The 24522-nt window shown below is 36.3% G+C and overlaps 1 protein-coding gene and 1 pseudogene across 2 annotated transcripts; both read left to right on the forward strand.

The window, feature by feature from the left end:
- Positions 1–1651: 1651 nt before the first annotated feature.
- Positions 1652–21703, forward strand: DIPK2A (divergent protein kinase domain 2A). Of its 2 annotated transcripts, XM_016166004.2 has the most exons (4): positions 1652–1784; positions 2743–2880; positions 15257–15560; positions 18879–21703. In XM_016166004.2, the coding sequence occupies exons 2-4, from the start codon at positions 2830–2832 to the stop codon at positions 19208–19210; spliced, it is 687 nt and encodes a 228-aa protein (XP_016021490.1). In that variant the 5' UTR covers positions 1652–1784; positions 2743–2829; the 3' UTR covers positions 19211–21703. The 2 variants fall into 2 exon arrangements, with proteins under 2 accessions (XP_016021490.1, XP_016021482.1); XM_016165996.2 differs by having other exon boundaries at positions 1652–2880.
- LOC118602334 lies at positions 14774–14892 on the forward strand (annotated as a pseudogene).
- Positions 21704–24522: the final 2819 nt, after the last annotated feature.

Consider the following 24522-nt stretch of genomic DNA (forward strand, 5'->3'; position numbering starts at 1 on the left):
AAGTTGCCTAGTTTACATTCAGCAGCAGAGCTGACATCTCTAGACTAAGCACACTCAACTCTTTTCTTAAGAAACCCTCATTTTAAATTCTGCTCAAAACTTTACACTGTATGGCGTTTTGGGATGCTTGAAAACAAGTTAAACCAAATCACTGCCAAAAGTGGCAGGAAGTCCTTAGTTTTAGCAGCAAAATTTCTTCAGACACTTTATACAAGGCTTGAAGACTAAATCTTCCAATGTGCCTGTATTTAATGTAATATCATTTAAAAAATGACTTCTTTGATGAACATGTTGAATTGTCCAAAGATTTTTTTGTTTTAATTCTTATATTACAATGGCCAAAATTAGCCTCAAAAGTTCTTCTAAAGAGGACGGCTCTTTTACTATCAAATAACTGCGAACAATATAGAAGAGTGAATTTGCTAATCCAGTATAGATGTTTTTCATTAAGCCCCTGTAGAATTGCGTTACTAGGGTCTTCTAAAAATCTGTTGAGTCTCTTAAAATAAACTTAGGTAAGAGCCAGGTACTTAATACCGTATCAGGAACCACCTATCCCTCAGACTAACAACTGTTCATTTTAACTGAGAAGTAAAATAATTTAAACACGTTTTATTATAGGACTGAAACTATAAAGCCTAATATATATTCGCAGCTACTGCTGAAGAGTCCGAGTCGCCTAAAACTTGTAACAAAACAAAGCACTGTAGTTTAGCATTTCCGAGTTATTTTTGCAGTTGTGGCGTAAATCTGTGCCAACGTGCCTGTGTGGAACACCAAGAGGCTCCGGGTCCCATGGCGGTACAGCCACGCGTCGTGGCCGGTGGGGCAGGCCCCAAGTCCGCCGAGGAGTAGATGGTCCCACCCTCTCCGCCCGGACCCTCGGGGGCGGCGCCGGGAAATGTACTGCGTCGAGTGGAAGGAAACGGCTTCACGGACAGGTTGGGAGGGCAGGCTGGGAGCAAAGCAAACCTGCCAACTGCTCATCCTTGCTTCTTCCCAGCGGTTAGCGCAAAACTGGCGACACCAGGCCGCATCGGTTCCCCTGTTCTCTCTACTTTCCCTTTAACACAGTTTTGAGGACTTCGATTTTTCCGTGCCCGTTCATGAAAATTTAAGATGCCTACACGGATATGACATGACAAAGATGAAGTCGCCAACCAGTCCCCCACAACTCATGCCTTTTCTACGTTTTCACCGCCCCCAATCCAGAGGCGCGCGGCTCCCTAGGGACGCGAGCGCCAGCCCGATGAACCCCGCCCCCAGGGGCGCGCTCCACCCATATAAGGCGCGCAGGGGAGGGGGCACAACGCCCCGCCCAGTTGCCTCCGCCCCGCGTGTGCGGCATCTGACGAGAAGGGGTTGCAGTAACCTTCCGCGAGTCATTTCTTCTTTTATTCTCCCATAGTGGACCGTTTCCACAATGGCAAAAGACAGGCCCCAGAAATCAACAATCATAAAAAATTAGCTATTAGGAAAAGCATTTCACCATCAGAGCGCCCGAGTTTACCCCTCTTGTAATAGCGCGAGCTCCGCCCCAAGGAGACAGCCCCAAGGCCACCCCAGCCAGCCTGCGCTTACGCTTTCTGAGCGGCGCGCGACACGCTCGCTCCGCCCCGCTAGCCCCGCCCCACACAACCCCTCCCCCGGCCCCATCTCTGGAGAGTCAACGCGTACGAAGTGGGGAGTGCAGCGTCTCGGACGCGCGGGCACCTCATCCTTCACACCTTCCCACACCGTTGCTACTTTTCGGTGTGAGACATTCCAGCTTCTCTTCCCCTTCCGTGAGTTCCTCCTTTCATCTCAGAGACCCTGCTGGCCCCACGGGCGGCCACCGCCGCATCTCCCGCGCCTCCGGTGTGCAGTGCGCGTGCGCGTGCGGGCGGGCGCGCGGCCATCGGGTCCCCGCGCTCCCTCCTCCTGCCGCTGGTCTATAACTTGGCTGGCTCGGGGGCGGCGCCGCCGGAGTCGGAGGGCGGGGAGCTCGGAGGAGGGAGCTCGAGAGTTGGGGAGACTAGTGACTAGGAGAAGTAGCAGCCTGCCTTGGTAGGCTCCTGGCTGCTCCTGGTCCCTCTTACACGCCTACTCCGCCTGCCCCAGCTCGCGCTCTTGCTCCTTCTCTCGTCCCGGGCCTCTGCCAGTCGCTCTCCGGACTTCGGCGCGGCGGGGGCGCCCCGGGGGTGCCCTCGCCCTCTGGGTGCGGGCAGACGGGCGGCGGGCGGGATGTGGCGCCTGGTGCCCCCGAAGCTGGGCCGCCTGTCCCGCTCGCTGAAGCTGGCGGCTCTGGGCAGCCTGTTGGTGCTGATGGTGATGCACTCGCCGTCGCTGCTCGCCTCCTGGCAGCGCAACGAGCTGGCCGACCGGCGCTTTCTGCAGCTCAATAAGTGTCCGGCGTGCTTCGGTACCAGCTGGTGCCGCCGCTTCCTTAACGGGCAGGTCGTGTTCGAGGCGTGGGGCCGCCTGCGCCTGCTGGACTTCCTCAACGTGAAGAACGTCTACTTCGCGCAGTACGGCGAGCCCCGCGAGGGCGGCCGCCGCCGAGTGGTGCTCAAGCGCCTCGGCTCGCAGCGCGAGCTGGCGCAGCTCGACCAGAGCATCTGCAAGCGGGCCACCGGTCGGCCCCGCTGCGACCTGCTCCAGGCCATGCCCCGCACCGAATTCGCGCGCCTCAACGGCGACGTGCGGCTGCTCACGCCGGAGGCGGTGGAAGGCTGGTCTGATCTGGTGCACTGCCCCTCGCAGCGCCTGCTCGATCGCCTGGTGCGCCGCTACGCGGAGACCAAGGACTCCGGCAGCTTCCTGCTCCGTAACCTCAAGGACTCCGAACGCATGCAGCTGCTGCTGACTCTGGCCTTCAACCCCGAGCCGCTAGTGCTACAGGTAGGCGTGGAGCGCGACCGGGGGTCGTCCTCCCGGGAGGGGCCGCGCGGGAAGGGGGGTCGTGAGTAGTGGCTCCACCGGCTTTCGTTGCTCAGTTTGGACCCGGCCGAACTGGGCCAACCTGCGGGCGTGGCAAAGGGGCAGCGCTGGGGACCCCCGGGCGCTGTGCCAGATTGCGGAGGGCAACCCGGCTTGTGGAGACTCTTGTCACCTAGACCCGGGCGCTTCTCGGATACGGCTGCGTATCCCTTCAACGCCAGAGGGAGCACGTCTCGTACGATCCCAAAATGTCTCTCCAGCGAGTTTCTTCGGCTCTCCTCTCTGCTTTTGCTTTTATCTGCCGGGGTTGCACTTCCACGGCCCAGTGTGTTCGCAGGTTCTTGGACTTTTAGTTCTTTTTAGTGTTTTTTTTTTTTCACCGCGTTTACTCTCCCTTTTAGTGCCCTGCATGGCTGTCCTAACTTCGGCCCCACAGTCTTTGTTTTATTCTTTAGCTTATTTACTTGGCAAATTATTGAGGCTGCTAATTTGGGGACTAGCTGGGGAAAATAAAGGGCAGAGAATGGGGACCGTGGTCAGGGGCGGGGTTAACTGATGCGTCTTGCTTTAGGCAGAATTAGGAAGAAGAAAAAGTTAAGTCTTCGTTGGACTTGAGTCGGGGAGGGTTTAAGGCCAAGACGGACATTTTCATCCTGATCCTGTGACCTGCCCTATTTATCTGGTATTTGGCAGCAGAAAGGAAATGAAATGTTAGGCCAGGGCGAGAAACGGAAAAGAGATTCTCACCTCTCCTCTAGTTGAGTCATTGGCTCGCTCTTGACTTTATTTTGAAAATAAACGTGCCTTTTAGGGGAGTAGGTTGAGATCTTTTTTTACTGGTGATAACAAAAAAAGAAAACAGAACCTTAAAAAAAAAAAAAAAACAACTTTACCTTTGGATTAGTTACTGAGTTACCACACATTCCCACCCGGCTTTAGTGCGGTGTCCTTGGATAGTGGTTACTACTGTGGGGTTGCGATTTCTCCTGATAACCACAAGGAAAGTTACCCTGTTCCTTTTCCATACCAGTTTTGCTGTAGGATTTAAAATATAAGGGAGGAGATAAAAAAGACATAAAATCAATCACACGTAATTTTGATATACAGCATGCCCCGTTCTATGCTGCAAAAAATGTCACTGATAGCTGGGGGAGTGTACAGCGTTGTTATTTTTTGAAATCTGAAGTGCACATATAGGCATGTACAGTATTCATTTATGTTGCTTTCTTTCCTCAAGTACGCTACCCAACTTAGCTAAGAGAAACCGGCTTCGTTTGATTGGTTCAGCCAGATAATTTTAACAAACATATTTTGCCTCAAAAATTTATAGTGGGTCTTGGTAAATTTTAACATATCATGGGTTGTATGGAATGGGTAGAATTTAGAGTACAGATTGTATATTAAATACTGCTCTCTTTAACAGAAACTGGTATATAAAACTGGCTAAATATCTATTGAAGAAATTATTTGGTAGTTTTAAAACTAGTCATCCTCTAAAGCTTAAGGCTGTATTCATGATATATACATTTGATTTGACACTTTTTTTTTTTTTTAATTTATTTAAGCTGCCTCTTTGAGAAATGTTAGCAAGAATGGTTTCTGGAGAAAGCTTTAGGGTGTCGTTTGCTGAGTAGTCTGTAAAAATCTCTGGAACCCAAAAATTTAGTAAGGCGCTATTGTAGTAGTAATGCACATTTTCTGCATTTATAAAAGTGGCTACCTGTTGAAAGATTTTTATCAGGTAATTTTGAGTATTGTTGTATTAGAAAGAACTAATATTAAAACTTATATTTTAAGAACATTATGCATTATGTGTCCAATAATTTATAAACGTATGGCATTTGAATCCTCGAAACTTTGACATTTGATTTGTACTAAGGAAGATCTTTATTTGGGAAGCTTTTCTGTTTTTCAGTTTGAAGTTGTTTTGGCATATTCAATTTACTTTATAGTTGAAATAGTCAAGAGTGCTCATACCTTCTTATTAAGTCTTCCTCAAACTTGTTTTTATCTTTAGTGATAAACAGCTTTTGGAAAAAAAAAATCAGTATATTATTGTAATTTGAATTTGGTGATAATTGCTCTGAGTGGGTAGGTAAATGGGTTACTACTGGTAGGATAAAAGTTTGTTTTTAGTATGCAAGGAAATATATGTATAAACATTGCTGACTGGCATTTGTAAATTGCATTTTCAGTTTAGGCAACCCAAGTTCTATATTTAGTTACATGGTGTGTGAAATATGAAATACAAATTTGGGATCTTTAGTACCAGTCATATTGATATGTTTATTCTTTTTACTTGATGAACAAACAAGGAGAATAAGAAGACTTATTTTTTATATAAGAGATCTTCATAGAGTTGCTACTTTGTTTATGGAACCACTTCATCTTTGGTAAAAACTAGTGAGTTAATAAGTGTGAACAAGGCAATAGAGGTTTGATGATATAAAATCACTAACATGAAAGGAATCTCAAAATTCTGTGATCAAGTACAAAGATTGTTGCACACACTAAGCCAAATCATGTTCATCACTTTTTGTTAGCTAGACAAAAGTATAATATTTTAGTATTTATACGGGTTTCTATAAAACTTAATGGCTGTTTATGTTTTGGGATATTAATTGATAATGGCAGAAAAAATCATTCAAATATGGCTCTCTTTGTACATATGTGTTGGTTCATGTATTTTTAAAAATATTTTTGAGGGTATAAATGCATGTTTTACAGTTTAAAGAGGAACTCGTATATTTTTTTTTTCCCGGGAGAGGGAGCTACTAATTGAATTTTTGGACATTTGATGACAAACTAGATTTTTCTTAAATGTAATTGTTCAAAAATTAATTACTTTTGAAAATAAGTCTTTTGTCCTGACATCATCAAAGTATTCTTAACAAAAGTTCCAGTGTGGTAAACATGTTTCCAAAATAAACATTTAAAAGTCTTCTTTGATAAGGTACTAATGAAAGAACTGAAAAATAATATGAATTTAACCCATTAAACTTGCCTCTTCTGATTTTAAGAAACAATAACAAATTGAAGTTTTTGTTATGCTGGAAAGGATGCATGAAAGGTATTAAATGTCTGTAAGGTATATAACACGCATATCTTACCTAAGGGTATATGGATTTGTAATATAGAATTCCATTTGAAATGGTATGAAAACACAAATCTCTTCCCATTGTCACATAGTTTTACTGGCTTACAGAAACTTATCTAGCTCTAAGGAAAATTGTTCAGTAATAGAATTGCCTTCTGAAAAATCTTGTAAACATCAAGATAATCCGAGTACCTTTTTCTTCCACCCTCATACATTCTTTTCATCCTCACATTTTTACTTCACCAAGAAATGTATTTTAATTACAAGTATGCTATAGCCCTATGAAAAAAATTGAGTAGAGGGACTTTGTTGATATTATATTGTGTAATAGCATTCTTGAAATATTCAAAAGTTGATGTGTTGAAATATTTGGCAGGATGGCAAGATGTATTCTGTTATTGTGTTAATAAATTTTCTACTAGTATTTGTACTTACTACTTTTTGAATTTAGAAAGGTAATGTGTGTGAGAGAGAAAAAAACTGGATTTCCTGAAATCCAGGCTATATCTCTGTCACCTGGAGATGGTGAAGATGGTCTTGTTTATGGAAATAAAGCTTTTGATTGTTTAGTTTTACTATTATATTTATAGAATTTTATTTGCCTTACGCTTTCTAAATCATGATTTTAAGAGAAATGTCTTATTTTTTGCAGTATCATTATTTAACCTATGCATTTGGGGACTTGGTCCTTGCCAGGAGTATGGGTTGGAGACCAGACAGAATAGATAGATAACCGTGTTTCACACTTAAATTCCTACACTCAAATTTTTGTATAAATGAAATCAGATTAAAACAAAACAAAACCCAGAGACTGCCTTTAAAGAAAAAAAATATGGAGGTAAAGGTTTCCGAAGATCTTATGGAGGCTATAGTATCTATAAAGGATATTCCAGACTTTGTCTCAGAAGTTTCTTTTTAAGCAATAGCTTAAGGAGCCATCTACTTCTCTCCCACTGGCTGCTGTTGTAGTAACTACATTATCAGAATTAGGCTTCAGAGGTGGTTCTGACTAGGCAGTTCTGAGAAGAGCATTTTTTATCTAATAAATTCATAAACCTTAGAGGGTTACTCCCCCTGCCCCTTCCTTTTTTCTGGGTTTCCATCAGAGGTTTACATTTGACACTAGAACATCCTTTCATGAAAAAGCAACCAAAAAATAATTCTGTGTACCTCAAGTCCAAAACAGGATACTTGTATTTTGGAAAGGCAGTAGAAATAGACAGTAATCCTTAGGCAAGTACCACTTCCAGATCAGTAGAGCAAAATCATTTGACACCCTGGTCTGTTTTCTCATTAATCCATATCTTTTGACTATTATTAATACTGAAAATCTTTCTGTACTTTTGTGTAGTCTTGAACTCTTTTTCTTCTTATTTCCATTGCATGAGTCAGCACATGTTCCTCCAGCATGTTGGTGAGGAATAGAAAGCTTACTTTTTGGGGTGTGCTTTCTGGACGGTGGTATTCAGTTTTTCAACAAATCTCCAGACTGATTTTTTATAATCTGTTTTTCTGGCTTCTTTCCTATATTGCTATCATTGCTGGTGATTCTTCACAGAATGCTGACTTTTTTTTCTTTTTGCGCATGTGTGTTATATTAATAGGGCCTTAAAATGTAAGCCCTGCATTTTTTACACATACAATGAACTTTAGTAAATGATTGTAAAATGTCTTAAGATTGTAAATTACTAGTGTAAGATAAAAAGAATAGCTATTCATCTTGGTCATAGACCCTGAAAGGCTTTATATTATGTTATCAAATCTTTTATCCAACTTGTATGTCTTTTTTAAAAATAGATTCTTGATGTGAAATTATCTGTGAAATAGTTGGAAACTCTTTGGACTTAAAAGTCCTGGACTTTGGTCAGAAGAACAGAATTTTATTTGTTCGTTTTTGTAAATAGTCTGTTTTAGGGCATTTGGATTGAAAGGATCTTTCTAGGCAGCAAATATCTTACTGTGTAGGAGATACGTATATAAATTACTAATTATAATATAGTGTAATAAGCCTTACAAAAAAGATATGTACAGTCTATTGGATATCTTATTCAGGGAGGAATATCTGTGTGTATCTTCATAGAAATGGATGCCAGGGAAGATTCCACAGAGGAATTGAGTTCTGAAGGATAAAAATGGAATTTTGCCCATAAGTGGAGATAGGGGACAGGAGGAGTGATGGATGCAGTATTGAGATAGCATTCTATACTATGGTAATTAGATGGCATTGAGCAAGTCTCTTACTGTTTAAGAGCCTGAGGTTTTTAATCAGCGAAAAGGGAATGTTAATATTTATACAATAGGATTGTTTTAAAGATTAAAAGAGATAGGATTATTTAGACAAACACAAAATGTCTTTAATTCTAACATTTTTTTTGCAATATATTATTATTTTGTAAATCATTATAATTTTAGACAGCTTCAGTACTTGCAAAGTTCTTTAGAACATTATATTGACATATATAGAGAGATATTAGAAATACATGAATTTTATTTACTCTTCCTGTGGCAAGTGGTCACATGTCATCCTCCCCCCCCTTTTACATATGCATACGTCATAAATACCTATGTGGCTGCTGCTTCAGTCTATAGTTTTTTTAGAATAGTAATTAAAAGAGGGTTTACAGATTTGTCTTACATGAAGTACAATAAATAGAATGAATATTGTAGGAAACAAGATTTAAATAAGGTTTCAGTGATACAAAACAAATAGTTTAGTTTTTCTCTGTAAATCATTACAGTTTAATAATTGTTTTTTTATATTGATAAATTAAAAACAGAGGTTAAGTCTGGGTTATTTATAGACATTTTTAAACTCCGAGACATAGTTTTAAAAAATTATTTACCTGAGATAGGTATGATGCTTTAAGGTCTTCATTTTTTGCCTTTGATAGTGCTCATTGGATGTTTTAACTATGAGGTGGAGACCTGACAAGAATCCTGTGGCATTGCTCAGTAGTGCCAGGAGCTGATTTGTATGCCCTTGGGATATGGTAAAGTTGACAGGACAAGACAGTTTGTGCAGCCTTTGCTTTCTGGGGCATTTTCTGGATAGCAAACAAATAAGATAATTTCAGATGTTACACCCTATTAAAAGAACAAAGTACACTTCCTGGGATAGAGAATTGGATTGGGTGTAGAATACTTTAAATTGGGTGATCAGGAAGAGTGACATTTTAGTTGAGGTGTGAAATGATGAAAAAAAGCCAATGGTGCAAAGTTATGAGGGCAGAGTGTTTTTAGTTAAGAGATAGGAAGGAAAAGAAAGAAGGAAGGAAGGAAGGAAGGAAGAAGGGAAGGAGGAGAGACAGGGACAGGCATAGGGCCCAAAGCAGGAACAAGCATAGGAGTAGGGAAGCATGGTAAATGTAAAATTATAAGATTTATATAGGAGGTAGGAAGCACTGTATCCTATATAGCCTTATAACCATGCTTAATAAATTTAGAATTTTATTTTCAGAGCAATGGGAAACAATAGAAGTGTTTTTAACAGGGTCTGGTGTGTGGAGAAGCAGTTTTAAATGATAAGAGAGGACTCAGGCTTTTACACTAGTTTATGGGAAAGAGCTTGGTGGTTTTGGGTTAAGATGGCTGAAAAGTGGTATCAGACCCAGTATATTTTCGAGAAAAGCTGATAAGACTTGCTGGAGGGTTAAAGTATGAGAGAAAGGAGAAAATAATAATACCTCCTGGACTTTTGGTCTGAGCAGCTACTTAGTGAGATTCCTTATTATGATAAGGAAACTCAGAGAAGGAATGGCTTTAGGAAACGGGATCCAAGAATTTTGACTATGTTAAATTTAAGGTGACAATAGGAATACAAATCTAAAACCAGGTGCCAGGTGTTTGATAGAGAGAGATGGTATGATACTAGCAGATATTTTGCTATTCTGAAGGACTGTGTTAAGGCTGTGTTAATTCAGTTTGCGTTTTAAAGTAATCAGGGAAATCAGTACTATTCCATTTGGAAAACTGTTTAAAGGAATCAGATATTGACTAAAGAAAGTAGGGTAGCATTCTTAGGTTATTAGATCCAAAAGAAGCTTATATCTTTTTTTTTTAAAAAAAATTTATTTTATTGGGAGTAAATGTTTGATGTTTGTAAGTATGTATTTCAACTTAGAAAAGTGGAGCACTGTTGCTGGTTGTGAGAGTAGGTAAGAAAGGGGTGGTTAGACTAGTAAATTTATACATATTTAGAATTCGTGGCCAAGCAATTCTTTTGGGGGGTGAAGGAAAGCATTTCTTAAGTTATTTATTTTAACTGATGATTTATTTCTATTACACTTGAGTATTTTTTTGTTATTGATGTGTTTTAACATTAGTTTCCAATTTTAGTTACAGCTGTTATATACGATATTCAGTGAAGTAACACAACCTTACTATTTTCAAAGCATTGCTTAATATTGTTGGAATCTAGGTGGGTGGAAAATAGCCTTCAGAAAATCACTTAATGAAATAAATGGAACATATCCTATGACTTGAAAATCTTGAGATTATTAAGATTCTATAGTATTTGCAATGTACTTTGGCCACTATTTAGTAGTATAAGTTAAACTACGGTGTTAGAGAACTTTACCAAAATTAGGTAACCATTAAATTATCTCAGTAATTTTACTATATTCCCCCTCCAGACAGTTCACAAAACTGTGAACACATTAGTCTATCACCAGTACAGTTGACTAATCTCTTATGAACAGCTGTTATAGCATGCATTCCTACAGTGGGATTTTGTTCCAATTTGGGCTGTTAAAAATAATTTTGAAACTTAAATTGAACCTTTAAGCATCTTCTATGGCTTTTGATAGCATTTATTTTCTAAAAGTGTTCTCAAGATTAAATTTACGTGTGTAGAAATTCCAGCTCTGTAGAACCTATAATCATATTTTAGTTTGTGTGTTTCATTATTGATAGATTTTAGTTTTCAAGCCAACTTCTTTTTACTAGGAATTTCCTCCTTTAAACAGTGTTGTAACACATTTCTTCAGGCAAACTGCAATTATGTTCCTTTTAATGGAATGTTGTGAGGTAACAAATGACTATAAAATAGTTTATATTTCTTGTTTAAAAGGAATTATAATCTCTTTAATTTAGTATATGAACCCGACTTTTAGTCTTGTAAAGAAGAAAAAAAGATATTAGAACACAAGCACTTTAGAAAGGACCTTATTTTAATCTATCAGTCACATGCTTTTCATTGTAAATAAGTGAATAAAACTGAAAAGGTACTGTGTTATATATTTTTACTCTCATACTTTCTAGTCTCCTTTTTTCTAATTTAGTAGTTCTTGCCTATATTTGGAAGGAGTTCATTATTTGTAGATGCCTTTCAGTAGGTGATATGAAAATAAGAACACCTCTTTATGAATATCTGGACTTTTTAATCAGATTTAAGTAGGAAGCATAAAATGTTTTGATAAGCAGTACTTTATAAAGTAGTATTACATCCACAAAGTACATTTCGTACTTTTTTTCCTTTGATCCTTGGATTGCCCTGATGAGTATGTTGGTACAAATGTTGTTCCAGTTTTACAGAGGAAGAGAATAAAGCTCTAAGAACTTCTTGCTTTAACAGGATCACACAACTAGTGAGATGCAGAGGTGAAGGTGGACCTTAAAATTTAGCCTTGTGATTTTTAAGTCCATTATATTACTTACACACTATATTGCCCTTTAAATACAGAATTTTATAATATATACCGTAAAGAACATAAACTATCTAAATTTTCTGATATTGATTATATACATTTTATGTCATCTTCATTTTATTTTCTCTTAAAATGGTAGATGACTGTAGTGGTTTTGTTTGTTTCTGAAACCTTGACCTTAAGCTACTGTTATTGTGTATAATATTATTATTAATATTACTTGAGTTTTATGATGTCCAAAAAGTAGCTTATGGTTTTCTGTTAAAAAAAAAAAAAAAAAAAAAAGATACCAAACATGGTGATTTATCTTAGTTTTCATATTCAAAATACTTTGTTTTGTAAAGTAACAGTGAAGGCATTTAATATTTCTTTAAATTATGTTAAAGAAATATTAATTTTTTAATTCAGTTAACCATGTTTGACTTAAATATTTAAATTTTCATTTTTAATTTTTATATTGATTGTAATACTCAATAGACATTTTCTTTTAAAAAATACAGTAATTTTACAACTTTTATGCTGTTGTATAATCTAAAACTAATATTTAGTTTTAAAAACTATGTATTATACCATACATTTAAGCCTGTTGAAAATCCCTGAAAAATTAATTGGAGTGCCTCTAATCCAATTAGAATTTAAACTATTACACATTTAAAGACTCCTTCCTTCAACCAAAAAGTATTTATATATATTTTTTCAAATGTAAATAATTAATTAAAATGCACACATTTTATTTTAGATTGCTTAAGACTATTTGCCTATTGTCCTAGACAATTTGTAAATTTGATTTTAAGATTTGGTTTAAAATTTTAAAAAGTGCGGATTTCAGAAGTAAACTTCTAATATAAGTTACTGTGTTTTATTCACTGTAGTAGTTTGGTAATCAGGAACTTAGAAGTTGTGTATCTTAGTGCTTGATATACTTAAGAAATCTAATCTATAACATCTTAAAATTTTGTCTCTCAAACCCTGCTTAACCATGGTAATTTCGATTCTGAGCCAGAATTGTTTAAATAAAAACTATAAACGTGTTGGCTTCTTTGGAGCATTTTATTTGTACTACAGTGTCTTCAATAGAGTTCTGTTCTCATTAATAGGAAGTCTGACTATTTTGATTAAACAATGAAAAATTCTTGTCATGTGAGCAAGTGGTATGAATTCATTTATTAAAGTTTTTCCAAAAGATTAGGTAGCAAACTATATGAAAGAATTGTAGTGCTTTTCTTAAAATGAGTCGTAACAGAATTTCAGTTGGCATCATCAGAAATCACTATATGAATATAAAGTTGCTTAAGATGACATTTGTTCATATATTTTATCCTTTTCTATGAGGGATTTGGGTAATGAAGTGTATATTTGACTGTCGTTTGCCACAATTGGAAAGGCTCCAAAAACAAGGAGGCATTTGTACATGTGCAGATGTTGGCAGGGTTTCCTTTTCTCCTGTTGTCAAAGACTATTTTATTTTCACAAAGATATGTTTGTATCTGTTCTACAATATGGCATGTGAATAATATACCAAAAGTGTATGGAGGAGTGTTTTGTTTTACTTTTTGCATGATAAAATTAGATAATTTCCCATATTTACTTATTTTCAGTGGTTTCACTTTTTCTGTCAGGGACTTTATACATGAATACTTTGGGAAAGAGTTAAATCTTTTGAAATTATTTTGTGTAGCTAACTTTTCAAGGTCATGGAGGTATTTTAAGTTGGAGGAAAGGTTTAAAATAATGTGGTTAGCAAGCAGTTTTTGCATTTCACATTAGACATGAGCAATTTCACTTTTCCCAATACCCAATGAGAAAAAAAAAACTCTCAGGTATAAGATTAAAAATATGCCTTCTCCTAATTGCTAAAAGATTAGTAGATATTGAACTAAAATTGAATCAATTCACTTACTGTATTTAAAGATTCATACTATCATATCTAAGTGTTTAATTTATATAAAGTGTTCTATCACAAAACTACAGTTGTTAAAAGAAAAAAGATATATACAAACAAGTACAGTTATTGTGCATTGACAGAGTTGAAAAACACAAATGAAATAGGTAATTATTTTGATGAAGTTTAGTTCTAAAATTTTTTTTAAGTTGATAAAAATTTTAATATAAGATTATTGAGCTTTGTCAATTTTACAAAAGCGCAGGGTAAAATTATTATTACTCATTTTCTTAAGCAGTTCAAGAAAGAAAGCCTCATATTCAGCCCTTTTAATGTATGTGGATTGTTCAATTTTTAGCAGTAGAAGTAGGCTACATTTATATTCTGTAATGTTTTGCATTGTTTCCCTGGCAGTGTTTGTTTAAACATCATCTTCTCATAGTTTTTTCCCCCAATTAAAAGAAGATGCTAGGCTGAAAGAATGGCTTTTTTAAAACACACCTCTTCTGATCATCTAAGAAGTTGTTTAAAATATTACTTCCCATCTTTTTGCACTGCAATGGTAATGTTGTAGGTGGGCATTTTAGCACTGGAAAGTACCTTAGATAAAGCCTACCATTTTACCTAAGTCGAAATGACTCGTTCATGGCATAGAAGACTTTGTTTTGGGATGTTAATCTCCCCAGTAGTTATACAATTTATTAGAAGACCTTACTGAGATTAGGAAGATAAATAATTTTGAAGTTGGGCTAAAGGTGAACAGAAAATGTGGCAGTTGAAGGGAAACAAGATGAACTTGGAACCAAAGGGACTTGGAGTGGAGGTTGCATTGATAGGATGTCAGATTGCTCTGTACCAATCTTTGAGTGTGGACTAAAAGACACTTCCTAAGAATCCTTTGAATTCCACCCCTGCCTGCTTCTTGACTAGGTAAGTCCTCTATTAAAATTCTCCCTCAGGACCTGAACCACTTCTTAGTAACTAACACTTATTAAATTCGTAATTATTTGTTTGATATTTGTCTTCTAAAGTTTTTTTATTTTAGAGACTGTTTTCTTCACTTTTGTTACTAGCATAGCTCAATGCCTGGTTCCTGGTAAATACCTATTGACTAATAGGCCTGTAGTGCTGTCCACTTGAAAGAAAGGATTGATTGATTGTACTTTCTCAAGTCAAAAAAAAAAGGAAAGCATAAATACTTTTAGATTTGGTAATAAAGAAGGTATCTTAGTCTATGGCCATGCCATCCTGAGCAAACCCAGTCCCGTCTGATCTTGGAAGCTAAGCAAGGTTGAGCCTGATTAGTACTTGGATGGGAGACCACCTAGGAAGACCAGGTGCTGTAGGCTTAAAAAATAAGGGATTGTAAATTGACAAGGTCCTTGCAATCTGTGAGGTCAACCAAGGGTTGCTTCGCCTTAAAAAAAAAAAAAAGAGTATCTTGCATTTCTTTGATCAGTTTGGTTCTGAGATTTGATAAGCAAGACTTATTCTATTTTAGCTTTATAATATAAAGTTGCATATTTAAATTTTTTTTCAGATCCATAGTAATGGTATGGATTAGAATATAAATGAGGTTTCTCTTTGTTAAAACTATTGACTATAACAAGAAAATCCAAGCTCGTGCCCAGTAGCAATCTCTAGAAAGAGGATCTGGGGATAGACAATATCTTCTTCAGAATCTCTTATAATATTAAGATAATTCTTTTGTAGAGTTTTCCATCTGATGAAGGTTGGCCATTTGCAAAATATCTTGGAGCTTGTGGAAGAATGGTGGCTGTAAATTATGTTGGAGAAGAACTGTGGAGTTTCTTTAATGCACCATGGGAGAAACGAGTTGACCTCGCTTGGCAATTAATGGAAATTGCAGAGCAGCTTACAAACAATGACTTTGAATTTGCACTCTACCTCCTGGACGTCAGCTTTGACAATTTTGCAGTTGGTCCTAGAGATGGGAAAGTAATCATTGTGGATGCTGAAAATGTTTTGGTTGCTGACAAAAGGTTAATTAGACAAAGTAAGTATACAACTTTTAGATTTGTTTTTTTTACACTTTTTTCTGTCAAACAAATGTTTTTATATGAAGCATACTTTTAATTTCTTTCTTAGATTTCTTCCTTGCGTCTTTGTTTTATTTGACCAGTGTTAGTAAATACATACCGACTTATTATACTTTTAGTCACAGTTTCTTCATATTTAGTAAGATATCCTTTTGGTTTAGTCAGACACAAATGTATAGGCTGAGTGTGTATACATGTCTTTTTCATGTGGTCTGCTGTATTCTGTGGTTTTTAGGAATCTAATGCAAAATTAAGTATAATATGTACTAGTTACAGGCTACCAGAGAAATTGTAGTGCTCTCAGAGACCAGACTTTTTTTGTGAGATCTCTTACAGTGATTTTCTGTGTTCCATTGTTCTATGGGCTACCTACAGTGATTTTTTTTTTCTTTTAACCATTTGCATGATTGCTAGCACTGCAAATGTCTAACTTTGGTTTGATGTTATTACATGTCACCCAAATCTTTGTTCTCCATTTTTTTTGAGCTCTTCACAGTGTAGGTGGGTGGGGTGTCTGAAGTGTTTTGAAAATGAAATGCCAAAGGAATTTTAAAGTACAGGGGACAAAGCCTTGAGTTCCATAATTAATCTACTTATTAAAAAGAAACTGAAGGGTTGTTGCTCCATGGTGAGGGTCTTATATTTGTAATTGCCTCCTCTCCTTTCATATGAGGATCTTCTGATGAACAGAGACCAAAAATTTGTGGCATCTAGAAATGCAGTGAATATAACAGCAGTGTATTATGTTGATGCTCTTTGCTTGATCTTAGCTTGATTCTGTTAAATACTTGATTTTACCAGTGCCTTGTTCTGATTCTGTACTCTTCAAACTACTTTCTTGTTATTTCCTAACAGCCATGTGGCTCCTCCTACAGGGACTGGACACCTTGGTGGAGTGCTTTCTTCCCCACTTTCCTTTTCCTACATTTGTAATGTTGCAGCAGTTTATACTATACTTTTCTTTTGGAAGTGTACAATCTGGGGGTTTTTACTGTATTTATGGAATTGCACAACTTGCCTAAACTTTTAAAATATTCATTCTAGTGTTTGTAAAAAAAAAAAAAAAGTTTGTAGTTTTTTTGATGTGGACATTCCTGGAATACATGTTACAGTTTTATATCAACTAATTCCTGACTTACAAACAACTATATAGCTTCTGTATTCATGCATTTCATATAGTGAGCATTGCTCCAGAGATTTTTTAGCTCTGTCCAGTTCTTTTCAAATGTCTCATGGTAGGGCTGTCTAAATAGCCACTTTGCAAAAGACCATATCTATTTATTCACCCTCTTTTCTAAACTCTAGTAAATGACCTTTATTTTTTTTTCTTCACCAGGAAATTGAGGTTTTGATATATCATCTCACTCAATGTCTCTTTATCTTCTAAACCAGTAAAAAAACAATACACATTCATCCCTCTTTTTCAGACAGAGTAAATCCTTCTTTGATAATTGTTTTATCGGTTATCTTCTTAAACTTCCCACCTTCCTTGAAATCCAATTTCTCATTCCCATAAACGAGTTTGTATAAAACTCTTTCCTGCTTTCCTTTGCCTTGCTTTTCAACTCTTTTTAATTAAAAGTATTGCTTCCTTAGTTTCTATCTCTTTCATCAACCACTAACACCTGACCTTAGAAGTCTCCTTTACCATTAGGAACTACCTAATTGGCCAATTCCCCAAGTGACTGATGAGTAACAACTTTCTGAAATTCTTTACTCTTTTGGTTTCCTTCCACTCGCATAGTTCCTTTAAAAAAAAACAAAAAACAAAACAAAAAACATAAATCTGATCTTATTGCTCCCTTGCTTAATGACTTCGCATTATTCTTCTGGTACAATTGAAACTCCTTGCCTAGGGCATAATCTGTTTCATTTTTAACATCTCTCTGTCCATTGTTGCCCATGATGCTTCAGCTACAGTGGCCTTTTGGTTTCCTGAATGAACCTTTCTACTTCTGGGTTTCCCTTGTGTAGTTTTTTTCTTCCTAAAATGCCTCATCTCTCTTCCATATGCCTCTAGCTACTTGTCCTTCCAGCCTTAGTTTAAGTATTACCTCTAAGAGAGACTTGAGCACAATATCTAATATTAGAGAGGATTGGTTCTTTCAAAAATCTTTCTACTCTTAGAAACTGCTATTTCCTTCAAAACATTTCCCACAATTTGATAGATAATGTTTGTCTATTTACTTACTTAATGTCTATTTCACATACCCTATTGTAAACCATTGAGGGTAGGAACCGTGCATTATCTGTTTTGTTTACCATTACATACCTTGCCTGCCATAGGATAGGCATTCAAATAACTATTTGCTAAATGAATGTTTCTTTGACTAACCTCTCCTCTACCAACCCCTTAAGTTTTTAGGTTCTGCCCTTGGACTTTTTTTTCCCTTTGCTTTCAGCATGCTTTCCAATACATTTAAGCTGTTCTCTGGCTCCATCAAGCCTTATATCCAGATGCATTCTAAATATGTGTATATTATATGTCTACCTTAATATCTCACGGCCACTTTATATTTATTCTTTTTATAGAAAAGATTAACAATATTATGTTAGTAGTGTCTACCTTGTCATTCAATGAGAATCTTAAACTTTGCTCATACACTTAGCTGTGAAATTTTGTCTCAAATGTTTCTATAATCTGGCTTTTTATTTCTGGACCTCTGTCAGTTGCTGTCATCATGTTAGTCTTTCCAATGTTCAGCCTAAAGTTGTTTTTCTATAAAACAAATCATGGCCATGATTGTACAAGGTACAACCTTTTCCTTTAGCCTCATTAGTATCTCCTCCCCAGACACCTGTCTCACATACTAGCTGCAGTGAACTTACTGTTTTCTGAACCAGCTGGACCAAGTCCCTGCCTTTGCATACCATATCCTGTGCCTAGAATGCTGTTTCCCTTATTTTTTTTTCCGGGCTTGCTTATCTTTTGGGCATAAATTAGATGTTCTCTTTGTAGCCTTCTACAGCCCCAGACAGAAATGATGCTTCCACTGTACTGCTGTGGCATCATGTCACAGTACTGTATGACACTTAATATGATGGAAGGTTTTTCTCTAGACTGAACTCTTTGGTGGTAGGAACCTTGTCTGAGCTTTCTGCCTGGCATTGGTGTACTCCAAATACATGTTTGTATATAAATTAATATATTTAAATATTTGAAATTATAATACAATTTTAAGAATTAATACAGCTATGTTAGTGAATTGTATATTTTGGGAAGCAATGAAAACTCTTAAAATGTATTTTTCTTTCTGCTTTTCCCCCTTTTACAGATAAGCCTGAAAATTGGGATGTGTGGTATGAAAGCAAATTTGATGACTGTGATAAGGAGGCTTGCTTATCATTTTCAAAAGAAATTCTTTGTGCTCGTGTCACTGTGGACCACAATTATTACGCTGTTTGTCAGAACCTTTTATATAGACATGCCACCTGGCGTGGCACTTCTGGAGGACTCCTTCATGATCCACCAAGTGAAATTGCCAAAGATGGCCGACTAGAGGCCTTGCTGGATGAGTGTGCCAACCCAAAGAAGCGTTATGGCAGATTCCAGGCTGCAAAAGAACTGCGTGAATATCTAGCACAATTAAGTAACAATGTGAGGTAGTCTATGGTGAACTTTCCTTTTCTCCATTTAAATAGCACTGGCTAAAACTAAACCACCAAAAACTATCTAGAAGAAAGAAATTTGGAAGTAATACATTCAGAGGATGATAAACTTGCACTGACAGATCTTATGTTAACATCCATCAATATAAGACATTACTTCAAAAATCACACGATTCTGCAAATAAGTTTGTTCTTACACTTTGGAGACTTGAGCTATCATTGAGTGCTTTGTCCGTCCCCCCAACCCCAATGCCTGAGTGCATTAATGAATATCGTTAAGCTATTGGAAATGAATCTGATAGTTACATTGGCTTGTGTATCAAAGGGTACTTGGTACTTGACTTAGTTTGCATTACTCTCATGATTTTATGAATCTCTTGCATTTACGTTGAATGTCAGGTTAGATCGGCCTGTTTTATAGGCCACTTTTCCTTCTGATATGTAGGGTTTTTTCCATTTTTATGTTTCTCAATTTTATACATTCAGGTTACTGTAGGCATTCATTTAAATTTGGACTAGTTTTCATTCAGTGCTATGCGGTACATATTAACTGTTAGGGCAAGGTTCCTAGGTTTACTGTGTTTTTTTCCAGAAAGCTGAATATTTTATTATGTAAATACTTCTATCCTCACTTTCTGTGGTTTCACCATTGCATGAGATCATTTAAGGTTATTTAACAGTTACATCACTCATGCCAATAATTGTACACTAAACATGAAGTTTGGCATATGTTGCGAAATGTTATTTTGTCCTTTAAAAGGCTTTAAGAAGAGAGTATATTAGCAATCTTCACCTTGATGTTAATTTTGATTGAGAAAAAAAGAACCCAGTATTTTTAAAATGCTAACTAGTCCAAGATAATAATGCATATGCCAAAGAAATATTAGGCCTAGTCCCATGGTTAGATTTTAAAATTGGTCACCTACTCATTCTTACTGTCCCACTTCCAGTACTTTAACAATGTTTTTAAATTCCGATCTCTATCATTATTTTTTTTTTATGTTGAAAAGTTAAGCTACTGCTTAAAGATATCCTACCTTTTATTCATCAGTAGTTTTGCAAAAATTAACATGGTAGTCATTGTTTGAGTTTAATAAGGTATCATAACTTTTTGATTGATGGACTAGTAATTTTTACTATACGCAGACATTTTAGCCAGTCTGCCCAACTTGGGCTTCACTACTCAGTTTTTCAACATCAAAACATCAAAATTTACGTATGTGGATAAAAATTAACAAACTTGTGATATTGTGGGCTATTTTAAAAAGTTGCAATATATATTGATTATCGCTAACAGTGGTAATTTTCTGTTTGAAATCATCACTTTTGTTTATGGCAAAGTTTGGTATAGTGTGCAGTATTTAGTTCTAGACTGACCTTATTCTTAATCACAAAGTGATTAAAATATCCACAACCAAAGCCAGGTTTTGTCTTGTTTTGTTTTGTTTTTCATTCATCCATCAACTATTTATTGAGCATCAACTCTGTGCCAGGCACATTACTGGCTTCTACACAGTCTGAATAAGACATGGTTAAGTAACTTCACAGTGGTTATTAAGTTGAAATAGCATTCCTTAAATTAGGATGATGCCTTCATGTCATTTTACCATTGCGTTGGAGATTATACTTGGACCATTTATACCTGGGTTGCTGTAAAAACAGGATGAAATTAACAAAGATAACCCAATTTAAAACTGGAAGAAGGGTAAGATCTCTCTTATAAAATGGATTGCAGTACATTAACTTTTATACATTAGTATATTACATGTATCAACTAGCCCTCAAACATTTAAGTGCTGGAAATTTTATTTAAGCTGACTTTTTACAACTTTAGAAACTTTTGAGGGGAGTAAGTAAAATTACTTGTCATTTGCCTCTTACTCAGAACTTCAAGTAAAATACACATTTTCAAAATGAAGCACCTTTTATATTGATAAGTATTCATTACAAACCTTAGAATGCTAGTCACAGAGGAGTTGTCTTTCTGTGGTTTAGCAAGCATTTATCTTACTTTTTGGAAGAGTGATTGTGATTGTAGGACAGGAAGTAAGAAAAGAACTGCCAGCAGTGATTGCTACTTGAAGTAGTTTTTTATAACTACCATTCCCCCTCATGCAGTTATGTGAAATTTCTTTTATCTTTGGAAAAGGTGAAGAGAAGATAGAAAATGAATTAGGAATTTAAAATTACAGGGAAAAATATATATGTGAAAAGCAATAAATATTTTGTTCACTTTGCTATCAAGATGTTCACTATCAGATATTTATTATACAGCAGCAATTTATATTTTTAATCATTGCCCATTAATAGACGCAGTAAAATATTTTTGAATCAGACATTTGGGGTTTGTATGTGCATTAAAATTGTCTTTTGTACTGTAAGTTACTGTTTAATTTGAATATTTTATCCAAACTGTCTCCCTGTGCCTTTACAATATGAAGTTGTTTCTACAACTTTAATGATCTTAATAAAGAATACTTTAAGAATCACACTTGTCAGACTCTTCAAATATCAATTTTTCTTGAGTAGAAGTGAGGTTATGTAGATATGTTATTATTTTTTTTCCTCTTGCATGTATTTTGATATAATTTTCAGAAACTATCCGGTGGGTGTGAACTGGACTGAAGGTGTTTGTGTTTAATTCTGTTTTTCAATAATCATGACATTTTCAACTTGTACTACTAAAATGATGTTAAAGCTTTATTAGTTTCAATTTTAATTATTAGAATTGTTTCAATGTATACAAGAGAATAATGAACAATAGTATAACTGGTTAATACTAACTCAAAAGTTAACATGATGTGGCCAAACTTGTTTCATCTGTACCCCAACCTTGACTCCAGCTTATTTTGAAGAAATATGAGCGATATCATTTGATTCAAATGTACACATTAGGCATTTTCTCCAATAAAACCACAATACTATTTCACATCTAAAAAATTAACAGTAATACTTCAACATCACTAACGCAGGAATGCTCTCAAATATTGCTGTTTTCTCAAAAGCTCAAGATTCAACTTCAGGAGTTCTAAACCTATAGATGGAGTAATTTGATAATCGATAAGCATAATATCTAAAATGGATAGAAACACATTAACTGTAAATTATGCATTCAAAATGATAATAGTAACCAAAAAACAAATCAATTTAGTCATCTTTGGAAGGATTTTGAGTAATTATTCTAAAAACTGGCAACTTGGAGAGAGAGCATTCTGCCTTACCTCAACGTAATCAAGTAATTAATTAAAAGGGGAAGAATATGTAGAAGTATTCCAGTTAATAAATGCAAAAGGAATGTTCTTAGAATGGCACTGTTTTGCAGTTCCTAATTAATTGACAAGAGCTAGGCAACCATCATCAATGGCTGCTAAAGCTAATAACTGAAAAGCTGTTGAGTTTTGTATGAAAGGATAGGGATGCCTGGACCTGAACTTACTGGTCAGTCTTAATGATGTGCTTTCTAGTAGAACTCAATGAAGAGTACCTACTAGCACCTATGAAGTATCTTGCCAGAAAAAAATTCCTGAATCTGATCAAGCCCCCAGATCTATTAATGCACAAAGGAACATATGAAAGGAGCACCACGGATGCAGTCAACAAAGTTCACACACAACATGAACAATTTTATAGGGTAATTGACTTGGTTTTGTTTAACAAATTGCAATGAAAAAGATGGGGGCCCTTTTCATTAAAAGGGACTTAAATGTATGTTACCTCTCTATCCTGGTTTGAAAAATCTACTTAAAGTGAAAACAAATTTGAACAACTGAAAAATAAGGTGACTGGTTGGGTTACCTCATCTTTAATTTTGCACTTGCTTTAATATGTGGAAAACACCATAAAAGTACCTATTCTATACTGTGAAATATTATAGCTGTAGTTGATTATACTAAGCTGTACGTCTAAATTTTGGATAAGAACATTTTATTTCGCTTTTGAAAAGTATTTGCCTATGGTCACAAAAATAGTAGCAGATTTGGGGCTCAACGTTGATTTTCTGATTGACTACAACATTCTACTCTATACTGTGTTTTAATTTTTAAGACCCAGAAGCATATAGTTGAAGGCAAGATCATATTATAATTGTAAAAACTTTGATATGCATTTCCTCAATTATTAAATTCTGGGAGAGAAAGATTCCTGAGGGCAAGGAGAGGTAGAGAAATTCCAATGAGATACAAAGTGAAACAAGAAGTAAGGGTTAAGAGAGAGACATGAGAGGAGGATAGAAAAAAAATTTTTAAAAGGTAAGATATTTTTCCCTTTGACCTCAAAACTTTAGGTCCCTCATATATAGAGAGATTTTTTTAGATTGCTCTCTCCATTATGAGTTTACTAATATTCTGTTTCTAGTGTGGACAAAAAAGGTGCCACATACTAAACCTGACAACCTTAAGGGAGGCCTTCATGGTAGGCCCTACAAATACAAACCAAAAGTAATCACGTAGGATTATGGTCTGAACATAAAATTTCTAACTAAAAGCTGATTGTGGAGGGTAGTCAGTCACATCCTAGGGCTTTAGCTTCCTTCACATAGGTCAGTCTTCACCTTAAGTGAGCCTATCTTATCTTTTTTTGTATCTAAGATAACATCTATGAAATGTATGAGTAATCTCCCTTTCCAGATCTCTTAGGGCACAACCTCCAGCCAAAGCAGAGACTGCACAACCCCTTATTTTTATCTGGTTCCCAGTATGCTATCTCTGTGAGCTGTAAATGTTAATTATTAACTACCCCATACCCACCAATGTAAAAGAAGTATGTCTCTCTTTATGTTACTTTTATCCAATCTCAGCGATTTCCCCACTTTACTCTCTCCCACCCCCTTAGTGTACCACAATTGGATTTCATGTAACCCTCCTTTCTTCCTTTGTAAAAATAAGCTGTAAAACTGCCATTTTTCAGAGCATTTTCTCAATCTATTCACTTCCTGGCAGTTGTCATGAGTTTGGCTCAAACTCAAAAATTTTCTACAGATTTGGATGATTCTTATGATGACACTTGGGATCTACCTCAGCCTTTTATTTTCACTTTATCCTATAAATATTGTTGAAACTGTAGTCCATGTCTTGTACCCTCAGTTTTAAGAATATAGACTTGTAAGAAAGTCTAGTTTGTAAGGTGATAGACCATTATGAATAGGCTCAATATTTATTCAGTTAGTTGTTTATCCTAAACAAAATTTAGGATTTTGTTAATTTTAGCTTTCCTTCTCTATGTATAGCTCAGATATTTAGGTAACTCATTGAAAGAGGTCATATATAGGCTGTTAGATGAATATGCAACTAGCAAAAGCGATGAACTTTCAAT

Source organism: Rousettus aegyptiacus, unplaced genomic scaffold (genome assembly GCF_014176215.1).
Source record: "Rousettus aegyptiacus isolate mRouAeg1 unplaced genomic scaffold, mRouAeg1.p scaffold_m13_p_4, whole genome shotgun sequence".
NCBI lineage: Eukaryota > Metazoa > Chordata > Mammalia > Chiroptera > Pteropodidae > Rousettus > Rousettus aegyptiacus.

What these genes read in the sequence shown, in the direction of transcription:
- DIPK2A (XM_016165996.2), top strand. Translation starts at nt 2,224, where the DNA reads ATGTGGCGCCTGGTGCCCCCGAAGCTGGGCCGCCTGTCCCGCTCGCTG. An exon ending in CCGAGCCGCTAGTGCTACAG is followed by an intron (nt 2,881 to 15,256) that starts GTAGGCGTGGAG and finishes ATTCTTTTGTAG; the next exon opens with AGTTTTCCATCTGATGAAGG. An exon ending in CAAAAGGTTAATTAGACAAA is followed by an intron (nt 15,561 to 18,878) that starts GTAAGTATACAA and finishes CCCCTTTTACAG; the next exon opens with ATAAGCCTGAAAATTGGGAT.